This window comes from Microcaecilia unicolor, chromosome 1 (genome assembly GCF_901765095.1).
Source record: "Microcaecilia unicolor chromosome 1, aMicUni1.1, whole genome shotgun sequence".
Lineage (NCBI taxonomy): Eukaryota > Metazoa > Chordata > Amphibia > Gymnophiona > Siphonopidae > Microcaecilia > Microcaecilia unicolor.
Genome location: NC_044031.1, coordinates 46,756,061 through 46,775,620, shown reverse-complemented (window position 1 = coordinate 46,775,620; position 19,560 = coordinate 46,756,061). Strand labels below are relative to the sequence as shown.

General features: G+C 40.4%; 1 protein-coding gene across 1 annotated transcript in view; it reads left to right on the top strand.

Annotated features, from left to right (window-relative positions):
- The window catches only part of CCDC12 (coiled-coil domain containing 12), a 105,046-nt gene extending 85,821 nt beyond the window's left edge, over nt 1-19,225 (top strand). Inside the window, exons 4-7 of the mRNA XM_030196863.1 lie at nt 1,323-1,384; nt 1,541-1,575; nt 11,244-11,320; nt 18,344-19,225. Coding sequence (XP_030052723.1) covers nt 1,323-1,384; nt 1,541-1,575; nt 11,244-11,320; nt 18,344-18,423 — 254 coding nt within the window. The 3' untranslated portion in view covers nt 18,424-19,225. The remainder of the gene's footprint in view (nt 1-1,322; nt 1,385-1,540; nt 1,576-11,243; nt 11,321-18,343) is intronic.
- Nucleotides 19,226-19,560: the final 335 nt, after the last annotated feature.

Sequence of the window (19,560 nt, the reverse complement as noted above, 5' to 3'; positions counted from 1 at the left end):
GACTTAATAGGCTCAGACATAGAGAAGGGAGAGAAGGGTAAATATACTCACAGAAAAACAGCCAGTCTCCAAAGCACTGAAGCCCCACTATCTTCCCACAGCAAACGTGTGCTGAAAAAGAACTGCAGTGACTGCTTTTTTTTTTTTTTTTTTAGATAAAGGCAGCAGAAAAAAGAGGAGAGACTGAGATAAAGAGGTAGAAAGTGGCAACAGGTGCAGGGAGGGACCTACACCACTAGCTTTATACTGGAGGCACAGGATATTCTCAACCCCAAACTCAACTGAACCAGCAGGCAGGACAGGAGGCGACACAGAAGTCACCATATGACATAGGAACTGCTATCCCATCTGCTGGTGATAGAGAATACTGGCTTGGTTGCTAAGTGCAGGAGTTTAAAACTCATTAGAGTTCCCTATCTCCACTCTCCACCGGCTGGCAGATGGTCACAACCCATTTGTCTGGACTGATCCTAGGGACATAATGGAAGGAATTATACTCTGAACTTGAATTTAGCTGGCTGAATGGAGAGTGGATTAAGTGGTTCTTAAGACTGATTGGATGGTGTTTGTCACATTATATATTTTTTGAATGAAGGGTTAATGAAGGTAATTCAGGTCAGTTGTTTTGGATTTGTTGACTGAGGTATGATTTTTATCATGAGAAAATGGGTTGGTGATTATACCTGTTGAGGTTATGTGGTTCTTTTTGTATCTTGAGGTATTTGGATTAGACAGCAGATTAGAATATCACTCTGAGGGGTAAAAATGAGGATTGTATAAGTCGTAGATCACTACAGAAAGTGTTAGGACCAGTTCTTAAATCGTAAATGCATAGAGCTTGTCTTAAACTCCTTAACTTGTTTTCATAATAGGTAAACCTGTATGTTTGGAAATATTTACTTCAATAACTAACTTAGAGGCCCTTTTACAAAAGCTAAGTGAACACTAATGGACAAACGTGCGCTAAATGCCATATGGTCCATAGGATGTACAGCATTTAGCGAGTGCTAAACGTTAGTAGAAGGGCCTTTTAATGTTATACATTTGTTAAATGCTTTGTAATGCAGAGTCCTAGTAGCCACATTCATCCTGGAGAAAATTAAATTCTTTGACATAAAACTTTTCTTGGGCTAATATGAGAATCGTTCTGAGACAAGATGAGGTAATGTATGTCTTCATCTCTGGATAATTCACAGCCTGCAGAGAATTTTGTTCAGTGCTTGAATTGGTCCTGGTTCTGTCTTAGATGGACAATAAGAGATGATTGTGAAGAGCTGGCTTAAAATGCAGTTTTTTTTAAATTATTTTATTCCATCTTCTAGTGGAGGAGAAGGTGAAGGACCAGCTAGAAGCAGCAAAGCTAGCACCTGTCATTGAGGAAGTGGTATGTTAACCATGATTTCTTTAAATAAGTACATTTCCTGGTGTCTCTTATTTGTTTGTATCTAGTACTGCTATAGAAAACAATTATTTATGTAATGTTCACCTGTGCCCTCTTCTTTTAAAAGAAAAACTCATTCTTAATGAAATCTCTCTTCAGGACTTGGCAAACCTCGCTCCCAGAAAACCTGACTGGTAAGTATCAACTTCCTGGTTTTTTTTTTTTTTTTGCTTTTTTTTCAGTTTAAAGGTTAATGTACTTGTGTTAAAACCCACAGAACACTGCATTAGTTAAAAGGAAGCTGTACCCACTTTGTACTGGGCCGTAATTCTAAAGTATACTTTTAAGATTTCCAGGTACTTGTGACATGGATTGGTTGCTGGCTCCTAGTAAGAGGAGTTCACATCCATATGGGATTTTCTTTCTAGGTGGGCTGGACTAGACTTGGCACCTGAGTGCCCTACTTCAAGCAAGGCACTGGAAATTAATTAGAGGCATCAGCTATTCATAATTCCTGGTGTTTCCCTGCCCAGGTGTGTAGTATAGGAGGAGCACAGCTATTTGGAATATATTACTTTAAAATAAGTAATTACAGTGATGTGAAAAAGTTTTTGCCCTCTCCTGATTTTTCCTATCATTGCATATATGCCACACTGAATGGTTTCTGATCTTTAAACAAAATGTAATATTAGATAAAGGGAACCTGAGTAAACACATAACACAGTTTTTTTTTTAAAAATTATCTTATCTTATATCCCACATCTTCCTTATTCAGGTTCTGTGTGGTAACAATTAAGAGAACTTGGACATTACCAAGGAAGTACAACAAAATGTTACTAAATAATAATCAATAATTAACAGTTACAGAATACTCTTATAAAAGCAAAAGCATAACACACAACTCATGATTCCAATAACAAGAATTTTTGAAATAAAAAACGCCTTTAAAGTTTTCCTAAATATGCCATAATGACGTATTTTCTTATCTTGGTAATAAATTCCACACTACAACTGCTTGAAACAAACAAAAAAAAAAAGATGAAAAAAACTTCTTAGCCTTAACCTTATATATTGATGGAAAACATAACATCATTTGATTTCAGAGACAATATCTCTCTCTACCTGATAACTGAACTAAAGAGGTCAAGTAAAGAGGAGCATGACCATATAAAATCTTAAATATAAACATACAAACTTTAAATTGCACTCTTGCATCTATTGGCAGCCAATGCAAACTAATAAAAGTGAGGTAACTATCATATTTCTGCACTGCAACAATTAAAGTAGCTGCCATATTCTGAATTGTCAACAATTTAAAGACCAGCCCAGCACTCAAATAAATTCTTCCAGTGTCTTTGTTAGTCAAAAGTTCTCATAATTAACAGACCAACCGACAAGGCCCTGTTTCGAAACTGCATCAAGGACAGTCCTAAAATAAACAATAAAAATCTCATAGTATCATAAATACTAACAAAGTTATTCATCTAAAATGAAATAAAACTTGAATCAGTTACAGAGTATTCACGTCAAGCCTCTAATTCCATCATTTCTTCCAAATGGTGCTGACGTGAGGATGTAATTCAATATAGCATTGCTGTCACTTCCCTCCCACCCCACAGTGATCTTGTCCAAAATACACCATTTGAAATCAGCTATCCCATTTTTTTTATCAAGCCAATGAGCAACCAAAGGAGCTGTTGCCATCCCTTTTTTAATCCTTGATTTGTGTTCTGTCAGTCTTAACAGCATGACTTGACCGCCCCACATATAATAATTCACAAGGACATTGAATGACATATATGATGTTATCAGAACCACAAGTAGTGTTATAACGAGCCAACAACTTTTGGCCAGTATGGAGAACTTCCCATTGTAACCTTCTATGGTGGATACTGTCCACAATTATAGTGCCTATACAACACATTTTCAAAATGGTCAAGATCATAATCCAATCTTTTATACGTCAACGGTTCTCCAATGATCTTCCCCCTCTTATAAGCTATCATAGGCTCATCCTGAAAACAATCATGCAGGGACAAGACTGACCAGTATTTAAATAGCAATGCTACTACCAAAGCAATATGTCTTGTAAAAGGAAATATAGCCACTAGTTTGTCTTGTACAGACTTACGATTATAGGAAAGCAACGACTCCCTTTGTGCAAACTTGGCTCAAAGAAAAGCTTTTTTAATTACAGATGTTGGATAGCCTCAAGCCAGATATCTCTGACTTAATTCCCTAGCATGTAACAAAAATTCAGATTCAGTTGAACAAATACGGCGACCCCTCAAAAATTGGCTAATGATAAGTTCTTCCATAGGGTGTAAAGGTGAAAGCTATCAAAGCGCAAAAAAGTGTTCCTAGGTATGGGCTTCCTATACCATGTAGTAAGTAACTTCTCATTATCTTTGTAAATATGAACATCCAAAAAATCAATAAAATTGGTGTCAAATGTCAAAGTAAATTGCAAATGAGGAGTCTAAGAATTCAACCACTCATGAAAACAATGAAATGCATCAACAGATATCATCCAAGAATCATTTCCAGAACACAATGTGTTGAAATCATTGGGAACCATATAAATGTTCTTCAAATCTAGCTACAAAGAGAGTAGTTACAGAGGGAGCAAGGGACACACCCATTGCCACCCCCTTTAGCTGCTCATAAAAGTCTCCCCAAAACCAAAGATAATTTTTACAAATGACCAATTGAGCCAATTTACATAAAAATTCTGATGATATCCTCTGTGGTTCAAGGGGATCTTTCAGTGTCTGAGCAATAATAGTTAAAGCTTTATTTTGTGGTTTCATGGTATACAATGATACCACATCCAATTGTGGAAGTGACAGTAACAGTTTGTAATTCCCTTAATAATTGAGTAGTATCCTGTAAATATGATCTCACAGCCGTATCAAATTGGATATTCTGAATTGTCTGTAGTCTCTTAAAAATAACCTTGGAACACCCCGAATAGATTACATTATAGTAGTCTACTTTTGAAAGAACTAAGGACTGGACAATTAATCTAAAAATATGACAAAATATTTTCTAATTGCTCTTAACTTCCTTATTAACATTTTTCACTACTTTATTTACCTGAAGTTCCATAGACATCTGTCTACCTGAATACCCAAAATCCGAGCTGACAGATCTAGTTTATAATTTTCAGTATTAATGGAAAATGATTGAAAAGTCCTAATAGTTTCAGGGTTTCTGAGTTAAAAAAAAAATTAGTTTTGTCCCTATTTATTTTTAACCTGTCAGAAGATATCAAACTATCTATCAAATCCAAACTCTCCTTTATTTTATCTAATAAAGAATCACATCTCAAGACACTGGAAACATAATCGCGATGTCATTGGCATATGTATATCTTTTCCATATATCTACCAAGGGAATACATCAAAATATTAAACATGATAGTGAAAAGCAGAGAGCCCTGAGGAACTCCCATGGTTCAGACATAACTTCCTGCGTTTTCACTCTATATTGTCTATTCATCAGAAAGCTGTGAAACTAATCCAATACTTTTTCCAGAAATTCCTAAATTACTCAAAATAGATCTAATGTTACGATCTACCAAATCAAATGCACTTGATAAATTGAGCTGCATAATAAGTACTTCCTGACCCCTGCAAAAGAAAGATCTACCTCAATTTATGATCGCTCCCAACACTGTTTCGGTACTAAATTCTTTTCTGAACCCTGACTGAGCATGAAGTGATCAAAATTAAACACAAGCTGTTTGGCTATCCAGCCCTCTATGATTTTAGTAAACAGAGGGATGGGTAATTAGATATGTTAAATCATCTTTGGTATGTTTGGGTATAAGTGATATGGGTAAAAAGTGGGATGTTTGACCACGGAAATACAAATCCTGGAGACAATATCATAAAAACTTCTTTATTGAAGAAAAGACTCGACACAACTGTTGTGTTTCGGCCTACAGGCCTGCATCAGGAGTCTGAAATGCCTGAAACACGATTTGGTCCGTGTGACGAACCAAACGTAAAGTGATTGGCTATATTACAAAAGTGGTCTTGAAAAAGACCTTCGTGGTAAGCTCCTAGTGACCCGCTACGGACAAGCTTACCACGAAAGGTCTTTTTCAAGACCACTTTTGTAATATAGCCAATCACTTTACGTTTGGTTCGTCACACGGATACTGTTTGCAAGGAATAACTATCTAAAAGCCAATTTGAGTGTAGTTGCTCTCCTAACAGCTCTATTTTTCTTTTAAAATAGGAAACTAAAATTTCTGCAAAGGGTGTCAAATCTAAGGGATTCGTTAAATCATCCACTTTAGTAAGATTGTTTTGTTAAAGATCAGTTTTATGTGTCCCTTTTAGCTTCATATAGTACTCCATTTTCTTAAGAACTATTTTCAATTTGTTTTAATCAAATATTTCCATTTAATTTTTGCTTCCGATGTAGTAGTTTTCCTCCATTCTTTATCTAATTCTCCGATGACAAGCGGGCATAATATTGTCACATGTGGGTGATGTCATCCATGGAACCCAGTGCAGACACTGCCAAGTGCAGTCACTTTAAATCTTTGAGGCAGTGCCCCCACCGCGCATGCTCTGGTGCCTTCCTGCCAGACACTCGAGCATGGGACCAGCAGTCTATCATTTTCCAGAGAGCAGAGAAGTTGTTTTTTTTAATCTCTCAGCGCATCAGACTTTTGCCTTTTTGTTGCCTTCCCATTTTGGGGATATCTATTTTTCTGTTAACTTGTTTAAAAAAATGTTTCAATTATTTTCATTTTTTTCAATTTTCAGCCTTTGGGGCCTCTTTGCCCTTCTTTTGCCCAGTATGTATTGATCATTTTTGTGTGTGCGAGTACTTGAGCTCCCTGGGCCATAGAGCTTTTGACCTGTCATTGACTGTTTTTCCCTCCATGTCAAGAAGGATGTTGAGTGGCTTTAAAGAAGTGTACTCGATGCAATAAGACTTTATCAGGCACAGACCCCCATAACTGGTGTGTTCAGTGCTTGGGTCCACAGCCCCGGGACATAGTGTAGCCTTTGCCTGCGCATGCAAGCGAGGACTCTTAAACCCCGCAGAATTCAGCGTGAAAGATTTTATGGTTCTGCATCGACATCGGCATCCACATTGAGCATGGCAGGGGATTCTGCACTTGATATGGAACCTGCATTGGCATCGGTTGCACCGATGCAACATCGAGATGGTCCAACATCGGACTGAGTAGTGTGAATGCATAAGGACACGACGTCCTCATAGTCGGTGTTGCATGCATCGAGGGACCTGCAGCGTAAAAAGCCTAAGAAGCATCACCATCATTCTCTCTCCAGGCACTCTGCCCACACCTCCCCTGTATTGACACACTCGTTGCACAGGAAGCGTCTGTGCTGCAGTGACTACTCTCCTTCTCTCCAACTTATTTCTCACCAAGAGCCTTTGAGGTCTTCAAGATCTCCTATGCTTGCACAGGCTGTAGCCCAGGCTGTGTCCACACCACTTTCTCAGCTTGTACCGATGCCTATTCTACAAGAGGATATCCTCAAGAAGGAGCTTTCAGGGCTACTGCATTCACAGTCTGTACAGGCTTGCACCAGTTTCAGCCCAGCCCTTGGATACATCAGAGAGACAGTGATGAAAGAGGTCCCGCACACTGGCTTGACGCCAATCATTGGATGTAGCATGAACCTGACCAACACATGCATCGGCAGAGGAACTTTCTCCAACATCGGAGACTCATCTGCCTTGACATGTTTCGATGCAGAGCCGACACTTTAGTCAACTCTCTCTTCCACGTACTTCCCATGAACAGTACTTTGAAGAGTCCAACTCAGACTTGTCCTGGGAGACAAATGAGGACCTACAGGACCTCTCAGCTGAGGAGTCCTATGGTATTCCATCTGATCCTGATCCTTCTCCGCCACCTGAGAAGATGTAGGTCTCCTCCAGAAAGTATATCCTTCTCTGGCTTTGTCTGTGAGATGGCCCAAGCCATACCTTTCAAATTGGAAACAGAGGAGGAACCTCATTCAGAACTTTTTGACTCTCCTCCTAGAGAAGGAATTACTGTTCCACTTCATACAATTATGAAAAATACTCTTCTCAAGAACTGGGAGACTCCACTGACAGTTCAGGTGGCCCCAAAGAAAATTGATACAATATATAGGACATAGAAATGCATTGGGTTTGACAAATCACAGTTATTTCATCATTCTCTAGTTGTGGAATCTGCTTTAAAACATACTTGCTGTATGGGATCTCATGCTTTTGCTCCTCCAGCAAGAGAAGCTTTTGGCAGAAAAACTTTTAAAGCTTCAGTGCTAACCAATTGTATATTAGATTATCAGCTTTATTCTACAATTTACTTAAAATCTTTGATACAGAGTACTCTCTCCTTTGCAGACTTTCTTCCCCCTGAAAAGGCTGAGGAATTCCATAAGCTTCACAGGAAACTTCTTGATTGTCTTAAGTATCTAGCAAGGCAAGCCTTTAATTCTTCTTCACACATTTCCGCTTTAGCAGTAGCAATGTGACATCTCTCCTGGCTCAGTTTCTGACCTCAAATCTGCTGTCTTTTATCATGGAGAAAACTGGTTTGGTGACAGTCAAGGAGGTGGCTGACGTAATCAAAAAACATAGATACTATAAAAACTATCCAGACCACAGACTTCTACTACCTCTTCATCTACTAGAAGATTTACAAGAGGATTCCGATTCTCCAATTACTATATGTCTAAACATCATTACTCTCCTTCCTTCTTCCATCTCAAAGGACTACATCTCAACGCTCACATCCAAGGCAGCAGTGAGGTCAAAAGTCCCAGATACCCTCTCAGTCTAAGTAACAACCCAGTTTTTGACTCCTTCCTAGAGAGCATTGTCACCATACATTTGTCCGTGCCAAGCAACCTCCCGGTTGGAGGGAGCACTTTCAACAGAGATGGTCTTTCATAACTTCCAACAATTGGGTGCTACGCATCACCTAGATAGGAATTTAGATAGTGCTGGGGAGGAGCCGGCTGTCCTTGGTACATGTGAGTACCAATGACATAGGAAAATGTGGGAGAGGTTCTAGAAGTCAAATTTAGGCTCTTAGGTAGAAAGCTCAAATTCAGAACCTCTAGGGTAGCATTTAACGAAGTGCATCCCGTTCCATGTGCAAGGCCTAAGAGACAGGCAGAGCTATGGAGTCTCAATGCATGGATGAGGCAATGGTGCAGAGAGGAGAGTTTTAGATTTGTAAGGAATTGGGCAACACTCTGGGGAAGGGTCTATTCCGGAATGATGGGCTCTACCTTAACCAGGGTGGGACCAGGCTGCTGGCATCGACATTTAAAAAGGAGATAAAGCAGCTTTTAAACTAGAACCTTAGGGAAGGTCAACAGTCTTTGAAAAGCACATGGTTCGGAACAAGTTATCTTTCAAAGATATCACCAAAACAGGGAAGGTAGGGTATCCCAACATCAAGGTTGCAATAGAGAACATAGTAGACTAGGTGTCTTTACATAAAAAGCAGGCAAAAGATTGCAAATTAACACTGTCAACTACTGAGCAAGATATAAATAGGAATAACAAACATAGTTTGAAATGTGTATATGAGAATTCCAGAAGCCTAAGAAATAAGATGGGAGAGGTAGGATATATTGCACTAAATGAAAAATTAGATATAAGAGGTATCTCTGAGACCTGGTGGAAGTAGGATAACCAGTGGGACACTGTCATACCAGGGTACAAATTAGGGCTGTTCATTTAACACATTTTAATGCGATTAACACATTAACATTTTTAACTTGTGCTAATAATTTTAATGCAATTAATTGCGTCATGATGCTGTCTCCTACTGCTGCCCCCCCTCCCCCCAGTGCTCCTGCAGCTTGTTCTCTCCTACCCACTGCTGTACACCAGCAGCCTTTTCTCTGCTGCCAACCTGCTCTCTGGCATCTCATCCCGGCCACCTGCCATCCTCTGAACTTGCCTTGTACACTCGGCGGCATTAAGCACACACTGCTCCACTCCTCTCTGTAATTGGAGCCCTCCCTCTCTAGTGTCCCGCCTTCTCTGATGACACTTCCTGTTGCAGGAGTCAGACGCTAGAGAGGGAGGGCTTCAGTTACAGAGAGGAGCGGAGCAGCATTTGCTTAATACCGCCATGTGTACAAGGCAAGTTTGGAGGGCCACATGAGGCAGGAGTGGGATGAGATACCAGAGAGCATGGTGGCAGCAAAGAAAAGGCTGCTGGTGTTCGGCGGACAGGAGGGAACAAGTTGCAGGAGCATCAGGGAGAGAGGGGGATAGTGGTAGGAGAGAAAAATATATGCAGGAGGGAAGACGAGTCAGAGAGTCATGGGGTAGTAGGAAAGAAAAGAAAAGGCACTCGGTGTGTGTGTGTGTGTTTGGGGGGGGGGGGGGAGTTAGGAGAGCATGTGGGGCAGCTGAAGAGAAAAAGCTGCAGGAGCTCCTGGGGGGAGAGGAAATGAGATTGTGCCAATGGAGAGGAGAGAAAGGGATGGAATGAGATGAGATGGTGCCCATAGAGAGGAAGAGAAGAGAGATGGTGCCCATAGAGAGGAAGGGAAGACAAGAGAGATGGAGGAGATGGTGCCCAAGGGGTGGGAGGACAGACCGGAGGAGATGTTGCCCACAGAGGGGAGGAGAGTTCTCCTCTCTCCTTCTGAGATGGTGCCCATGGATGAAGGGGAAGGGATAGAAACAAGACAGATATAAGGAGAAGTAAAATAGCAGAAAGTTGAATGTGAAAGATGTTATATGGGAAGAAGTGAAGAGAGGAGGAAAGAAAATAAATAAATAGTGAGGAGAGAGGGGCTCTGAAAATAGAGTTAAGAGCACAGACAGAGGAACAGAATAAGATGAAAAAAATAAAATCACTGGACAACAAAGGTAAGAGAAATGGTTTTATTTTCTGTTTAGTAACTGAAGTATAATATGTCAGTTTTGAGAATTTACATCTGCAGTCTATATTTTGCAGTATATAGGTGAAAATGTGAGGGGGACACTTTACGCGATCAACCAAGCATCAGTAGCCCACTTGAGATCTGCCTTCAATGAGTAGATATTCAAGTCTGCGATGTGGTCTTCAGTCCACACATTCACATCACATAACTGCCTTGAACAAAATACCCGATGTGACAGCCAGTTCGGTCAGACAGTCCTGCAGAATTTGTTTGGTGTCTAGAATCCAGCTCCACCCTCCTAGGCCCAGTTTTGTTCTGTTCTAGGCTGCATCTTCACAACCAGCTTGTTTATACTTTGAGGTTAATTTATATACTTTGAGGTTAATTGACTTCAAAGCCTGTTTTGAATCCTTGTTGTCCTGACATTGTTTTTTGTGAGCCTGGTAGCTAGAGATTTCTATATGTGAGAATACAACTGGCCTGCTTGTCCTCAGAGAAAATGAAGTTACTCACCTGTAGCAAGTGTTCTCCAAGGACAGCAGGGCAAGGATCCTTATGTACCCTCCCACTTCCCCAAGGAGTTATCTTCTTCAGCAATCAATGTCATTTGCCTGATGGACCCATGCTCACACATTGTGCAGGAAGGCACTTACACATGCACGGTGTGACGCTGCTAGAACTTTCTTTAACTAATACATGCTAGGCAGCGTCTGCACAGGGCTCTTGTCTGGGCACGTGTGAGAATATTTGGCCAGATGTCCTCAGAGAACACCTGCTACGGGTGAGTAACTTCGCTGTTTTGTTAGTGCAGATTAATGTGACACATCTCAGACTATTGTGCATGAGATGACATGGTGCTGACAGCAGGCACCTTCTTTGGAGTTGATATCTATCTTTACAAAAGAAGGGTATTGCCCTCACATTCGTGCTGGTTATTTTTTGAAAGTAAAAACTAACTTCCTTTGCAGGGATTTAAAGAGAGATGTGGCCAAGAAACTGGAGAAACTAGAGAAGAGAACACAAAGAGCCATTGCAGAGTTAATAAGTAAGTCCAATGGATTCATAAAATGTATGAGTAAGCAGGAGACTGTGCAGGTACAGTGGGGCTAGTTAAGAATTTATAGACCTCATATGCTTTCTATGAGAAATAAAAGGATGCAGCAGATATAAGTCATATTGAACCATCCCCATCTTACCACACAACACAGAGCAACATGCTTGGCACATTGCCACAGCATACATTGGATGTTAGTGACTGGGGTCATCCCATACAAAGTTTTAAGAAAATTCTATAAAGCAAGACTTTCTGGATTGGCCCTTTTGGCTAAGTCACAGTTTATGCTGTTTGGAGTTAGAGGCCAACCTAGTTTTGGTTAAGACGCCAAAACTGGCCCAAAATCCTTTTCCTGCTTTGTTTCAGTTTTGGCCAAGAGGTTATTTTAATTTTCAGTTATGTTATGCTATGCTATACTAAAATGCTTCTAGCCCACCTTATCCCTACCATAGTAGGTTCAAGATAGATAACAAATATTGCAGATACATAAAAAGAAACCTCCTAGAATTATTCTACGACTTTGTAAAATTTCTTAATAATCACTTCTGAAAACTAAGATAGCTAGAAGCTAGATACAGTGGCGTAGCTAAGTGGGGCACAGGGGGAGTGGTCGCTCCCCCAAATGGATTTTCTCAATAAACAGCGCCTATGCGCATGTGCGCTGCTGCTGCCTTCCCGCGCGGAGTTCGTGAGAGCCTGCTGCTGCTTTTCGCCAGGAATTGGAAGGGAACAGACTTCTGAGGCTCAGGTGCTGCTGCTAAGCTGAGTTACCTATGCGCTCTCATCAGCGCTCTCGACAACGTTCCTATGTGTCCTCTTTTTTTCTCTGACACGACTCCACTGCAGCGCAGCACTGTGGGGCAGGCAGAGCCAAGGCCCCCCCGCCCAGCCCAGGGGTCCTCCTCTCCTCCTCAGGCACAGTGACGTGGTCGGCGCGGTGTTAGGCACCAGTGCAGCTGCTGCAGCCCATGCTGCCCACCCACGCCCAGCTGTTTGGCGCTTGAACGATGCGCAGCCTCTTGGCCTCGGCTTCAGCTGAGCTCTTTTCTGGGGTAAGGTAATGCCAAGGGACCAGCTCGCGCTGTGCTGGCAGTCCGCAGGCTGACTGACTGTGTGTGTGGGATGGAAATTGGAAGGGTTCCTCGGGCACTAGCTGTTCCAGCTAAAAATAAAATATAATTCTCAGAGCCCGGGGGGGGGGGGGGGGGGGTCGGGTTACGTTACGTTATGTTACAGAAGGCGATCGATGGACCGGGGGGGGGGGGGGTTGGGTTGGGTTACAGAAGGCGATCGATGGATAGGAGGGGGAGGGTACATACAGCCTTTTTTTTTTTTTTAGCCCATAAAATAAGAAAAGAAAGGGGAGGGGTGGTGATACTCAAAACAGGAGGGGTCATCAAGGGAAGCAAGAGGGAGATTTCAAAGGTGGGGGGAAGCAAGGGAGACCCAGAGAGGAGGGGGGCCAGGGAAGGAAGGGGTGATGTCCAAGGAGATTGAAGAAAACAGGAGATGGGGTGTTCCTATCTAGTCCATTATACGGACTTTAGTTCACTCAAAACAATAGCAAATGCTAAAGCAATAGCAAAAGATTATTTAAATCTGTTCCAGTTGGATAGGCAGTGCCTTAAAAGGTGGAGGACAAACGATTTTGTTTTCTTTTTTACTTATTTGATAGCTTTTTAATTTATTTGAAAGCTTCCCATATCTAGATATAAATATCATGAAATAAAAATTGAACATCACTAAAATAGCTTAAAAATGATTATAGCTGGGAGAAACCGCAGTTATAATCTCTGTATTTTGTGCTCATTTTTCTACACTGTTCTATACAATAGAAATGGCAAAATTTCAGTGAGAGTATCCTGTTTCTTGATCTTAACTGTTGCTGTAATCTGCCTTTGGGAAGCCTGATGTTATAATGATGGAATAAGCTGAAATTAAATGGAAGTAAAATTAAACTTCTTTCATTGGGACACATGGAACCACATCTGCATCTGATGTCTTTAATGGTGACCCTTTACTAGGTGAAAACATCTCTGCGCGAATACAGGGGGTGAGGGGGAGTCCCTCTAGCCAGAGTATTTTGTCTATTAGATTGTAAGCTCTTTGAGCAGGGACTGTCTCTCTTTGTTAAATTGTACAGCGCTGCGTAACCCTAGTAGCGCTCTAGAAATGTTAAGTAGTAGTAGTAGAAAATGCATTTCTGTTTCTCGTGTACTGATATTGCACTGCTTATAAAGCCTAGCTTTCTTGGATAGAGGGGAGTGGGGGGTCACCATTTCAGTTTTTATGAATGTTTTTTTTTTTGTGGTCTCCCTATTTTGTACCAGGTGTGTTTCTGCATGTGCCTAGACTAATCGTTCTTAACCAAAGAAGTGTGTTATGGACCAGCAGCATGCATTGCTCTCTCTGTGCCTTCTGAGTTCCGACACAAGCTTCCTCTTGGTGTGCATATCAGAACTGTAGTGCATATGAGGTCCAAGAAGACCCTACACTGCTTTTCCCTTGAAGCATATCCTATGTGGATTTATTTAAAGAAATTGTTGTCTAGAACTGTATTGGTTGGTTTGGAATTCAACTTAATCATTCTTGAGTTTCCTTTTTTAAGGACTTTGATTCGCACACTATTTTTTTGGTTAACTATGTTCTGTTATTTTGTGTGGAGCTTAGTTCTTCCTTCTTCTGTGGGATGCTATGGCCGGCCTACCCTTCTGGCACCTATTTTACAGAAGTCTGCTCCCCCAGACGTCAAATCCTAGCTACGCCTCTGGCTAGATAAACATTTAATGATAAACAATTCCAAATTTTCACTGCATAAGATAGAAAATATTTCTCATAAAATGACCTTTAATAGTAGCAAAAGTCAGAAAGCAGAATTTCTACTGGTAAAAGAGGATACTAATAATGAAACCCAAGGAACAAAAACCTCAAGAGCCTGGCCAAATAGAGATTTATATACCAAGCAATGTCAATAGAAATCAAACAAAATAAAACATGGAAAAGAAAATAAGATGATACCGATCTGAAGAAGAAGGACAACCTTCGAAAGCTAATCAAGAAATGTATTAAGTTATGTCCAATAAAAAAGGTATCATCTTATTTTCTTTTCCATGTTTTATTTTGTTTGATTTCTATTGATAACCTTAAGAGTGGACTAACACAGCTACCACACTCCTATACCAAGCAACAAATCTTACTCAATTCGTGCTGCCATGGGAAGCCAATGAAACTTCATCAGCAGAGATGTAGCATGATCAAATTTCATCTTACTAAATATCAATTTTGCAGCCATATTCTGAATTAAGCATAGTCTCCTTTGCAATTTAAACAAATTTCAGTTTCAGCCAAAAATGACCGTGTGTTCTCGGTGGAAGCTGAAGATTTGTGTGTTGTCCTGTTTTTCTCCCTCCTCCTCTCTCCCTCCTCCTGAACAGGAGTTGCTCCTCTTCCCAGACTCCCACTACTGCCTCCTCCCCCACCTATAGGCCTTCCTGAGCCTTTTTTATAATCCATGGTGGTCTCTGGATGCAGTTTGGAGCAGGAGTAATTCCCAGCTACTTTGACCTATCCCAGCTCTGCTCTCAATATGGCTCCATGGCTGGGGCATCACTTCTGCCCTAACTCTATCACTACACCACCAGGGATTGTAAGGCAGCCTTGAGGGGGGTGGTGGGGGGGGGGGGGGTGGAGAGAGATTACTTTTTATATTCTTTTTCATTTTTGTACCGCGATTGCAAGTAATGCAGTTCTGATCTTGCACAACAGTTTATATGCTAAATAGAGCACTCCAAATACATGCTTTTGAGCAAGAATTTAAATCTATAAATTTGAGATCATTAGCTCCTTAGGAATTAATCTTTCTGTGAAGTTATGATATCAGCTGTCACTCGAAGTTTATTGCAAAGTCAGCCACTGTAAAAGCACCGTGGCTTTTAGTTTCAGTTTTCATTAGCTATGGTCTGTGTGTGGAGACTATTTTGCTTCGAGGTATAATAAGGCCTTTCATTATTTAAATTGTTATATTCTGGCTTGGATACAGTGGGTTTAGCAGAGGGATGCAAGACTGCAAGCACTGCAATCCCAGTCAGCAGCTTCACTGGTTCACATTCACACAACCAACTTAAGTTTTTGGCTTTGGCTGAAACTAAGTGATGAGTTTTGACTGCAGTTTCTGTTTTGGCTGAAAGCTTTCAGATAGTTTCAGTGGCAGCTTCAATTTTAGCTGAAAATGAAAAAAACAGTTTCAGTCATCCTCTTTTTGGAGTGAAAGGTATACCTTCTGGTCATAACTGAAATATGAAATGACAAACAGAAAATCTGATGTGTAGGAAGGGACAGTAAGGCTTATCTAGTTGCCCACTTTCATTCCTGATGCCTCACCTTAGAGCTCAGATGATCTGTGGCTGCTCCTTCTTGAGAGAAGACATTTAGTGAGGCTGTACTTCAGTTGGCCAGAGCACTTCTGCTAATAGACTTGTGTTAAAACCAGAACTGTTTTATCCTCTCAATTTTTCTGTTCTGTTTGTGTTCAAACTGGCATAAGATGCTCAGGAGGAGGGGCTCTTGTATTTCTTTAAACATACACTCTGTAGTTTCCTATGTTTCTAGAAATATTCCTATTTGGAAGATTGCAGGTTATTTCACATTTGGCGCAATGCTCACAGACACAAAATGAAAAAAGCCCTTAGGTTCATCTAGGGGCCCTTTCACTAAGCCTTGTAAGCATCTACGCGTGCCCAACGCGTGCCAAAATGGATTTATCGCCTGGCTCTTGTGGTAATTTCATTTTTGGTGCACATTCGATACGCACGTCCCAAAAATATTTTTTATTTTTGGACTCGTGCCAAGTGGCATTTGACGCACGTAAGTCATTACTGCCTCGTTACCGTGTGAGTCTTTACCGCTAGGTCAATGGCTGCTGGTTAGGTCTCAGACCCAAATTGGACACGCAACAATTTTCATTTTGCCACACGTCTATTTTCGTCAAAAATTTTAAAAAGTCATGTTTTTACAGGTGCGCTGAAAAATGATTTTGTGCGCTTCCAAAACACGCGTCTACACTACCGCAGGCCATTTTTCAGTGTTCCCTTTCTAAAAGGACCTCATAGTTTGTAGAGTGGGATCTGATTTCTTCATAGTGTGATATCATAGTCACTACTGTTCAAGTGTGGCTGTTCTCAAGCTTAAAAAACTTGCTGTAGTGCCCTGTACCCTTGAAATCCAGTGCAATATAAAATCACTGTATCTGTCACAGAGTCTCAAATTGTCTCTTCACTTTTAACTTACATTTCACTGGAGATGTGGCCTAGTGGTTAGGGTGGTGGACTTTGGTCCTGGGGAACTGAGGAACTGAGTTCGATTCCCACTTCAGGCACAGGCAGCTCCTTGTGACTCTGGGCAAGTCACTTAACCCTCCATTGCCCCATGTAAGCCGTATTGAGCCTGCCATGAGTGGGAAAGCACAGGGTACAAATGTAACAAAAATAAAAAATTAAATAAATGTGTTCAGATACCACACTAAAGCACAGCAAATCTAGTTCTTGAATTATGAGCTAGTTGACTCCACTGTTTTTTTACTTGGACATTAGAGAAACTAGTGAAGAGCTTCATTTTGTTTTCTTTACAATTTAATGAATGCGTGTATTTCCCTTACTGCCTGCATATCAGAGACAGTTTTTCTTTATAGACTTTAGAAGATTTGCTTGCTTTACATTATTTGCTTTTGGTGTCTGTTCTCCCCTTGAGTTTACAGCTGACCTTACTGCTCCAGCATTGGTTTATAGGCTTGAATCATTGTTACTGTATACCACATCATACACAGATTGTGTCTGATCACAGTACAGTTGCAGTTAGTTCACTTATAGCCCGCTGTTTCCCATGAATATGGTTCACAGCGGATTACAACAAGATTCTAGAATACAATAGTCTAGGAAGTTACATAATATAGTATAAAATAATACAAACCTTAGAACAGAGTCACATATTAATAGCGATGAAACAATAAAAGTAACTATAATCAGATTATTTCTTTGTTACATAAATCTGAAACAATTACATCTTCAGACCTTTCTTAAACATGTCATAGTGAGTAATATTTCTAAGATTATCCGGTAAGAATTTCCAAACCTTTGCAGCTTGAAAAGCAAACAAACAAAATGTTTCTTAGAGGTAATACCTTTAGGACTCGGGAGATCAAATAATGCCGATTTCCGGAAATTATATGAATAATTCGCCACTGTATAATATACAAGAGTGATCATGTATAATGGAACTTGTCCAAATGTAATTTTCCATAACAAACAGCCCAACTTAAAAAAAAATATCCTTATCTCAACAGTCAACCAATGAGTTCTAATAACATAAGGAGTAATTCTATATGTTTTGTGTAGAGAGAATATTAGGCATAAAGCCACATTTTGAACTGTTTGAATTTTTCTTAAAAGATATTTTGGTAAACCCGAATAGATTGTTACAATAGTCGAGTTTGCTAAGAATCAACACCTGCACCACTATTTGAAACAAATCTACTGTTAAATATTTACGAATTAATTTTCTCATCGTGTAAAAACTAAAAAGCACTCCTTACTATGGAATTCATTTGATTCTCCATGGATAATTTATTGTCTAGTATAACACCCCAAATTTTTATAAACTTGTCTAGCGCAAAACAATTCCCATCAATCAGCAGATTTGATCTTAATTCTTTATTCTGTTGTGCCCCTACTAATAAGAATTTATTTTTTTTCTATGTTGAATTTGAAATGGTGAGATCTCATTCAGTTAGTAATAAAACTGTGTATCTCAGATTTTTTTTTTTAAATATAAAATGCATCCAGTTGCTTGGAGGTTAGCGCTGACATCAGCTTCTGAAATTAACACAATTTGAGTATAAAACCTCGTGTCCCCCTACTCCCCCTCCCCCCCAGCTTCCATCAATGGCAATTTCTTGTGTGTTCTACCAGGATGATTACTTGGGAGGCTGTACCTAAGCAGGATCTCTATTCTCTTTTGTAGGAGAAAGATTACAAGGGCAAGCTGACAGTTTGGCAGCTGCAGTAGAATCAGCAAAGCAAGAAGAGGATGATTCAGATTAACGAGCATAAGCCTGACAGCATGGACTGGATGGAACTTGGAAGCTGAGCTTGGGAACACTTCTGTAGCTCAGCAAGTTTGGATTTGTTGACACGATGCAATAGTAGAAGCACCTGATGCCTGTACTAGCATCTTGCACCCCTTCTGTCCGGTCTGCAATGCATCTTCCATAGAGATGCTTTTCATTGTTGTTCTGTAAGCACTGCAGTCCCTCCTGAGCAGGACAATATTGTGCACGAGTGACCTGGAGATGATGGATCAAGATGTGAAGATTGTGAGCAAAATAAGACAGATTTGTTACTGATGATATCAGAGGATAGGTAGCATGGACCACATTCTATGTTTTGTTTTGTGACGTTGACAGACAAATGAGATAAATTAGCAGAGATCTGAAACTTCTGAGCAGTCAAAATGTCAGCCTTTGCTTCATGGCAAAGGTTGACATCTTGCTGCTGGGTGCTACCCTTCACAAGTTTCAGTCTTGTGCCACTTCTGTCCCTCTGTGTCTGCACTGTGTCAAGTTGAAGAAACACATTCCCAGCTCCCTGTGTTGAAGTACACAGTAACAGTTCAATGTCACCTCAACCTAAAGTATAAAGCCTTTTGAAATAAAAACAAAAAGGCATCTGACTGAACAAAGTGTGTGTCCTCTGCACAAGCAGAGCAGCTTGTAGTTCAACCGTGTCGTTAATCTGGGTGTAATGATGGCATTTGTTCTCTCTCACTGAATGCTCAGTGGTAACAAATTATTTCATACGTTCATTCTCTTTGTTACTGTTTGATTTTGTAATAAAATTCTTCCAAGATGGGATACCTATATGTGTGTCTTGATTCATAGATTGGGGGGAGTGTGTGTGAGTGTGGTGATGTGACTCATGCTTTGTCACTGTAATCACGCTGAGGAACTGGAGTGTTACATCTGGTGCATAGTGTGTACGCATTGTCTTTCAGCCTGCGCATTTTGAAAGGAAGGAAAGACTTAGGTTCCAAGCGAGAACTAATTCAAATAAAAAGCAAGCTGGGGGGTGGGGAGAGGACTTTTTTTATTTGTTTAATGAATTTGTAGCTATTGTAAGGACTCTTGCATGCAGTATATCTTAACAAATGGAAATTCATTTTGATGAAACCAAGATTTCTCA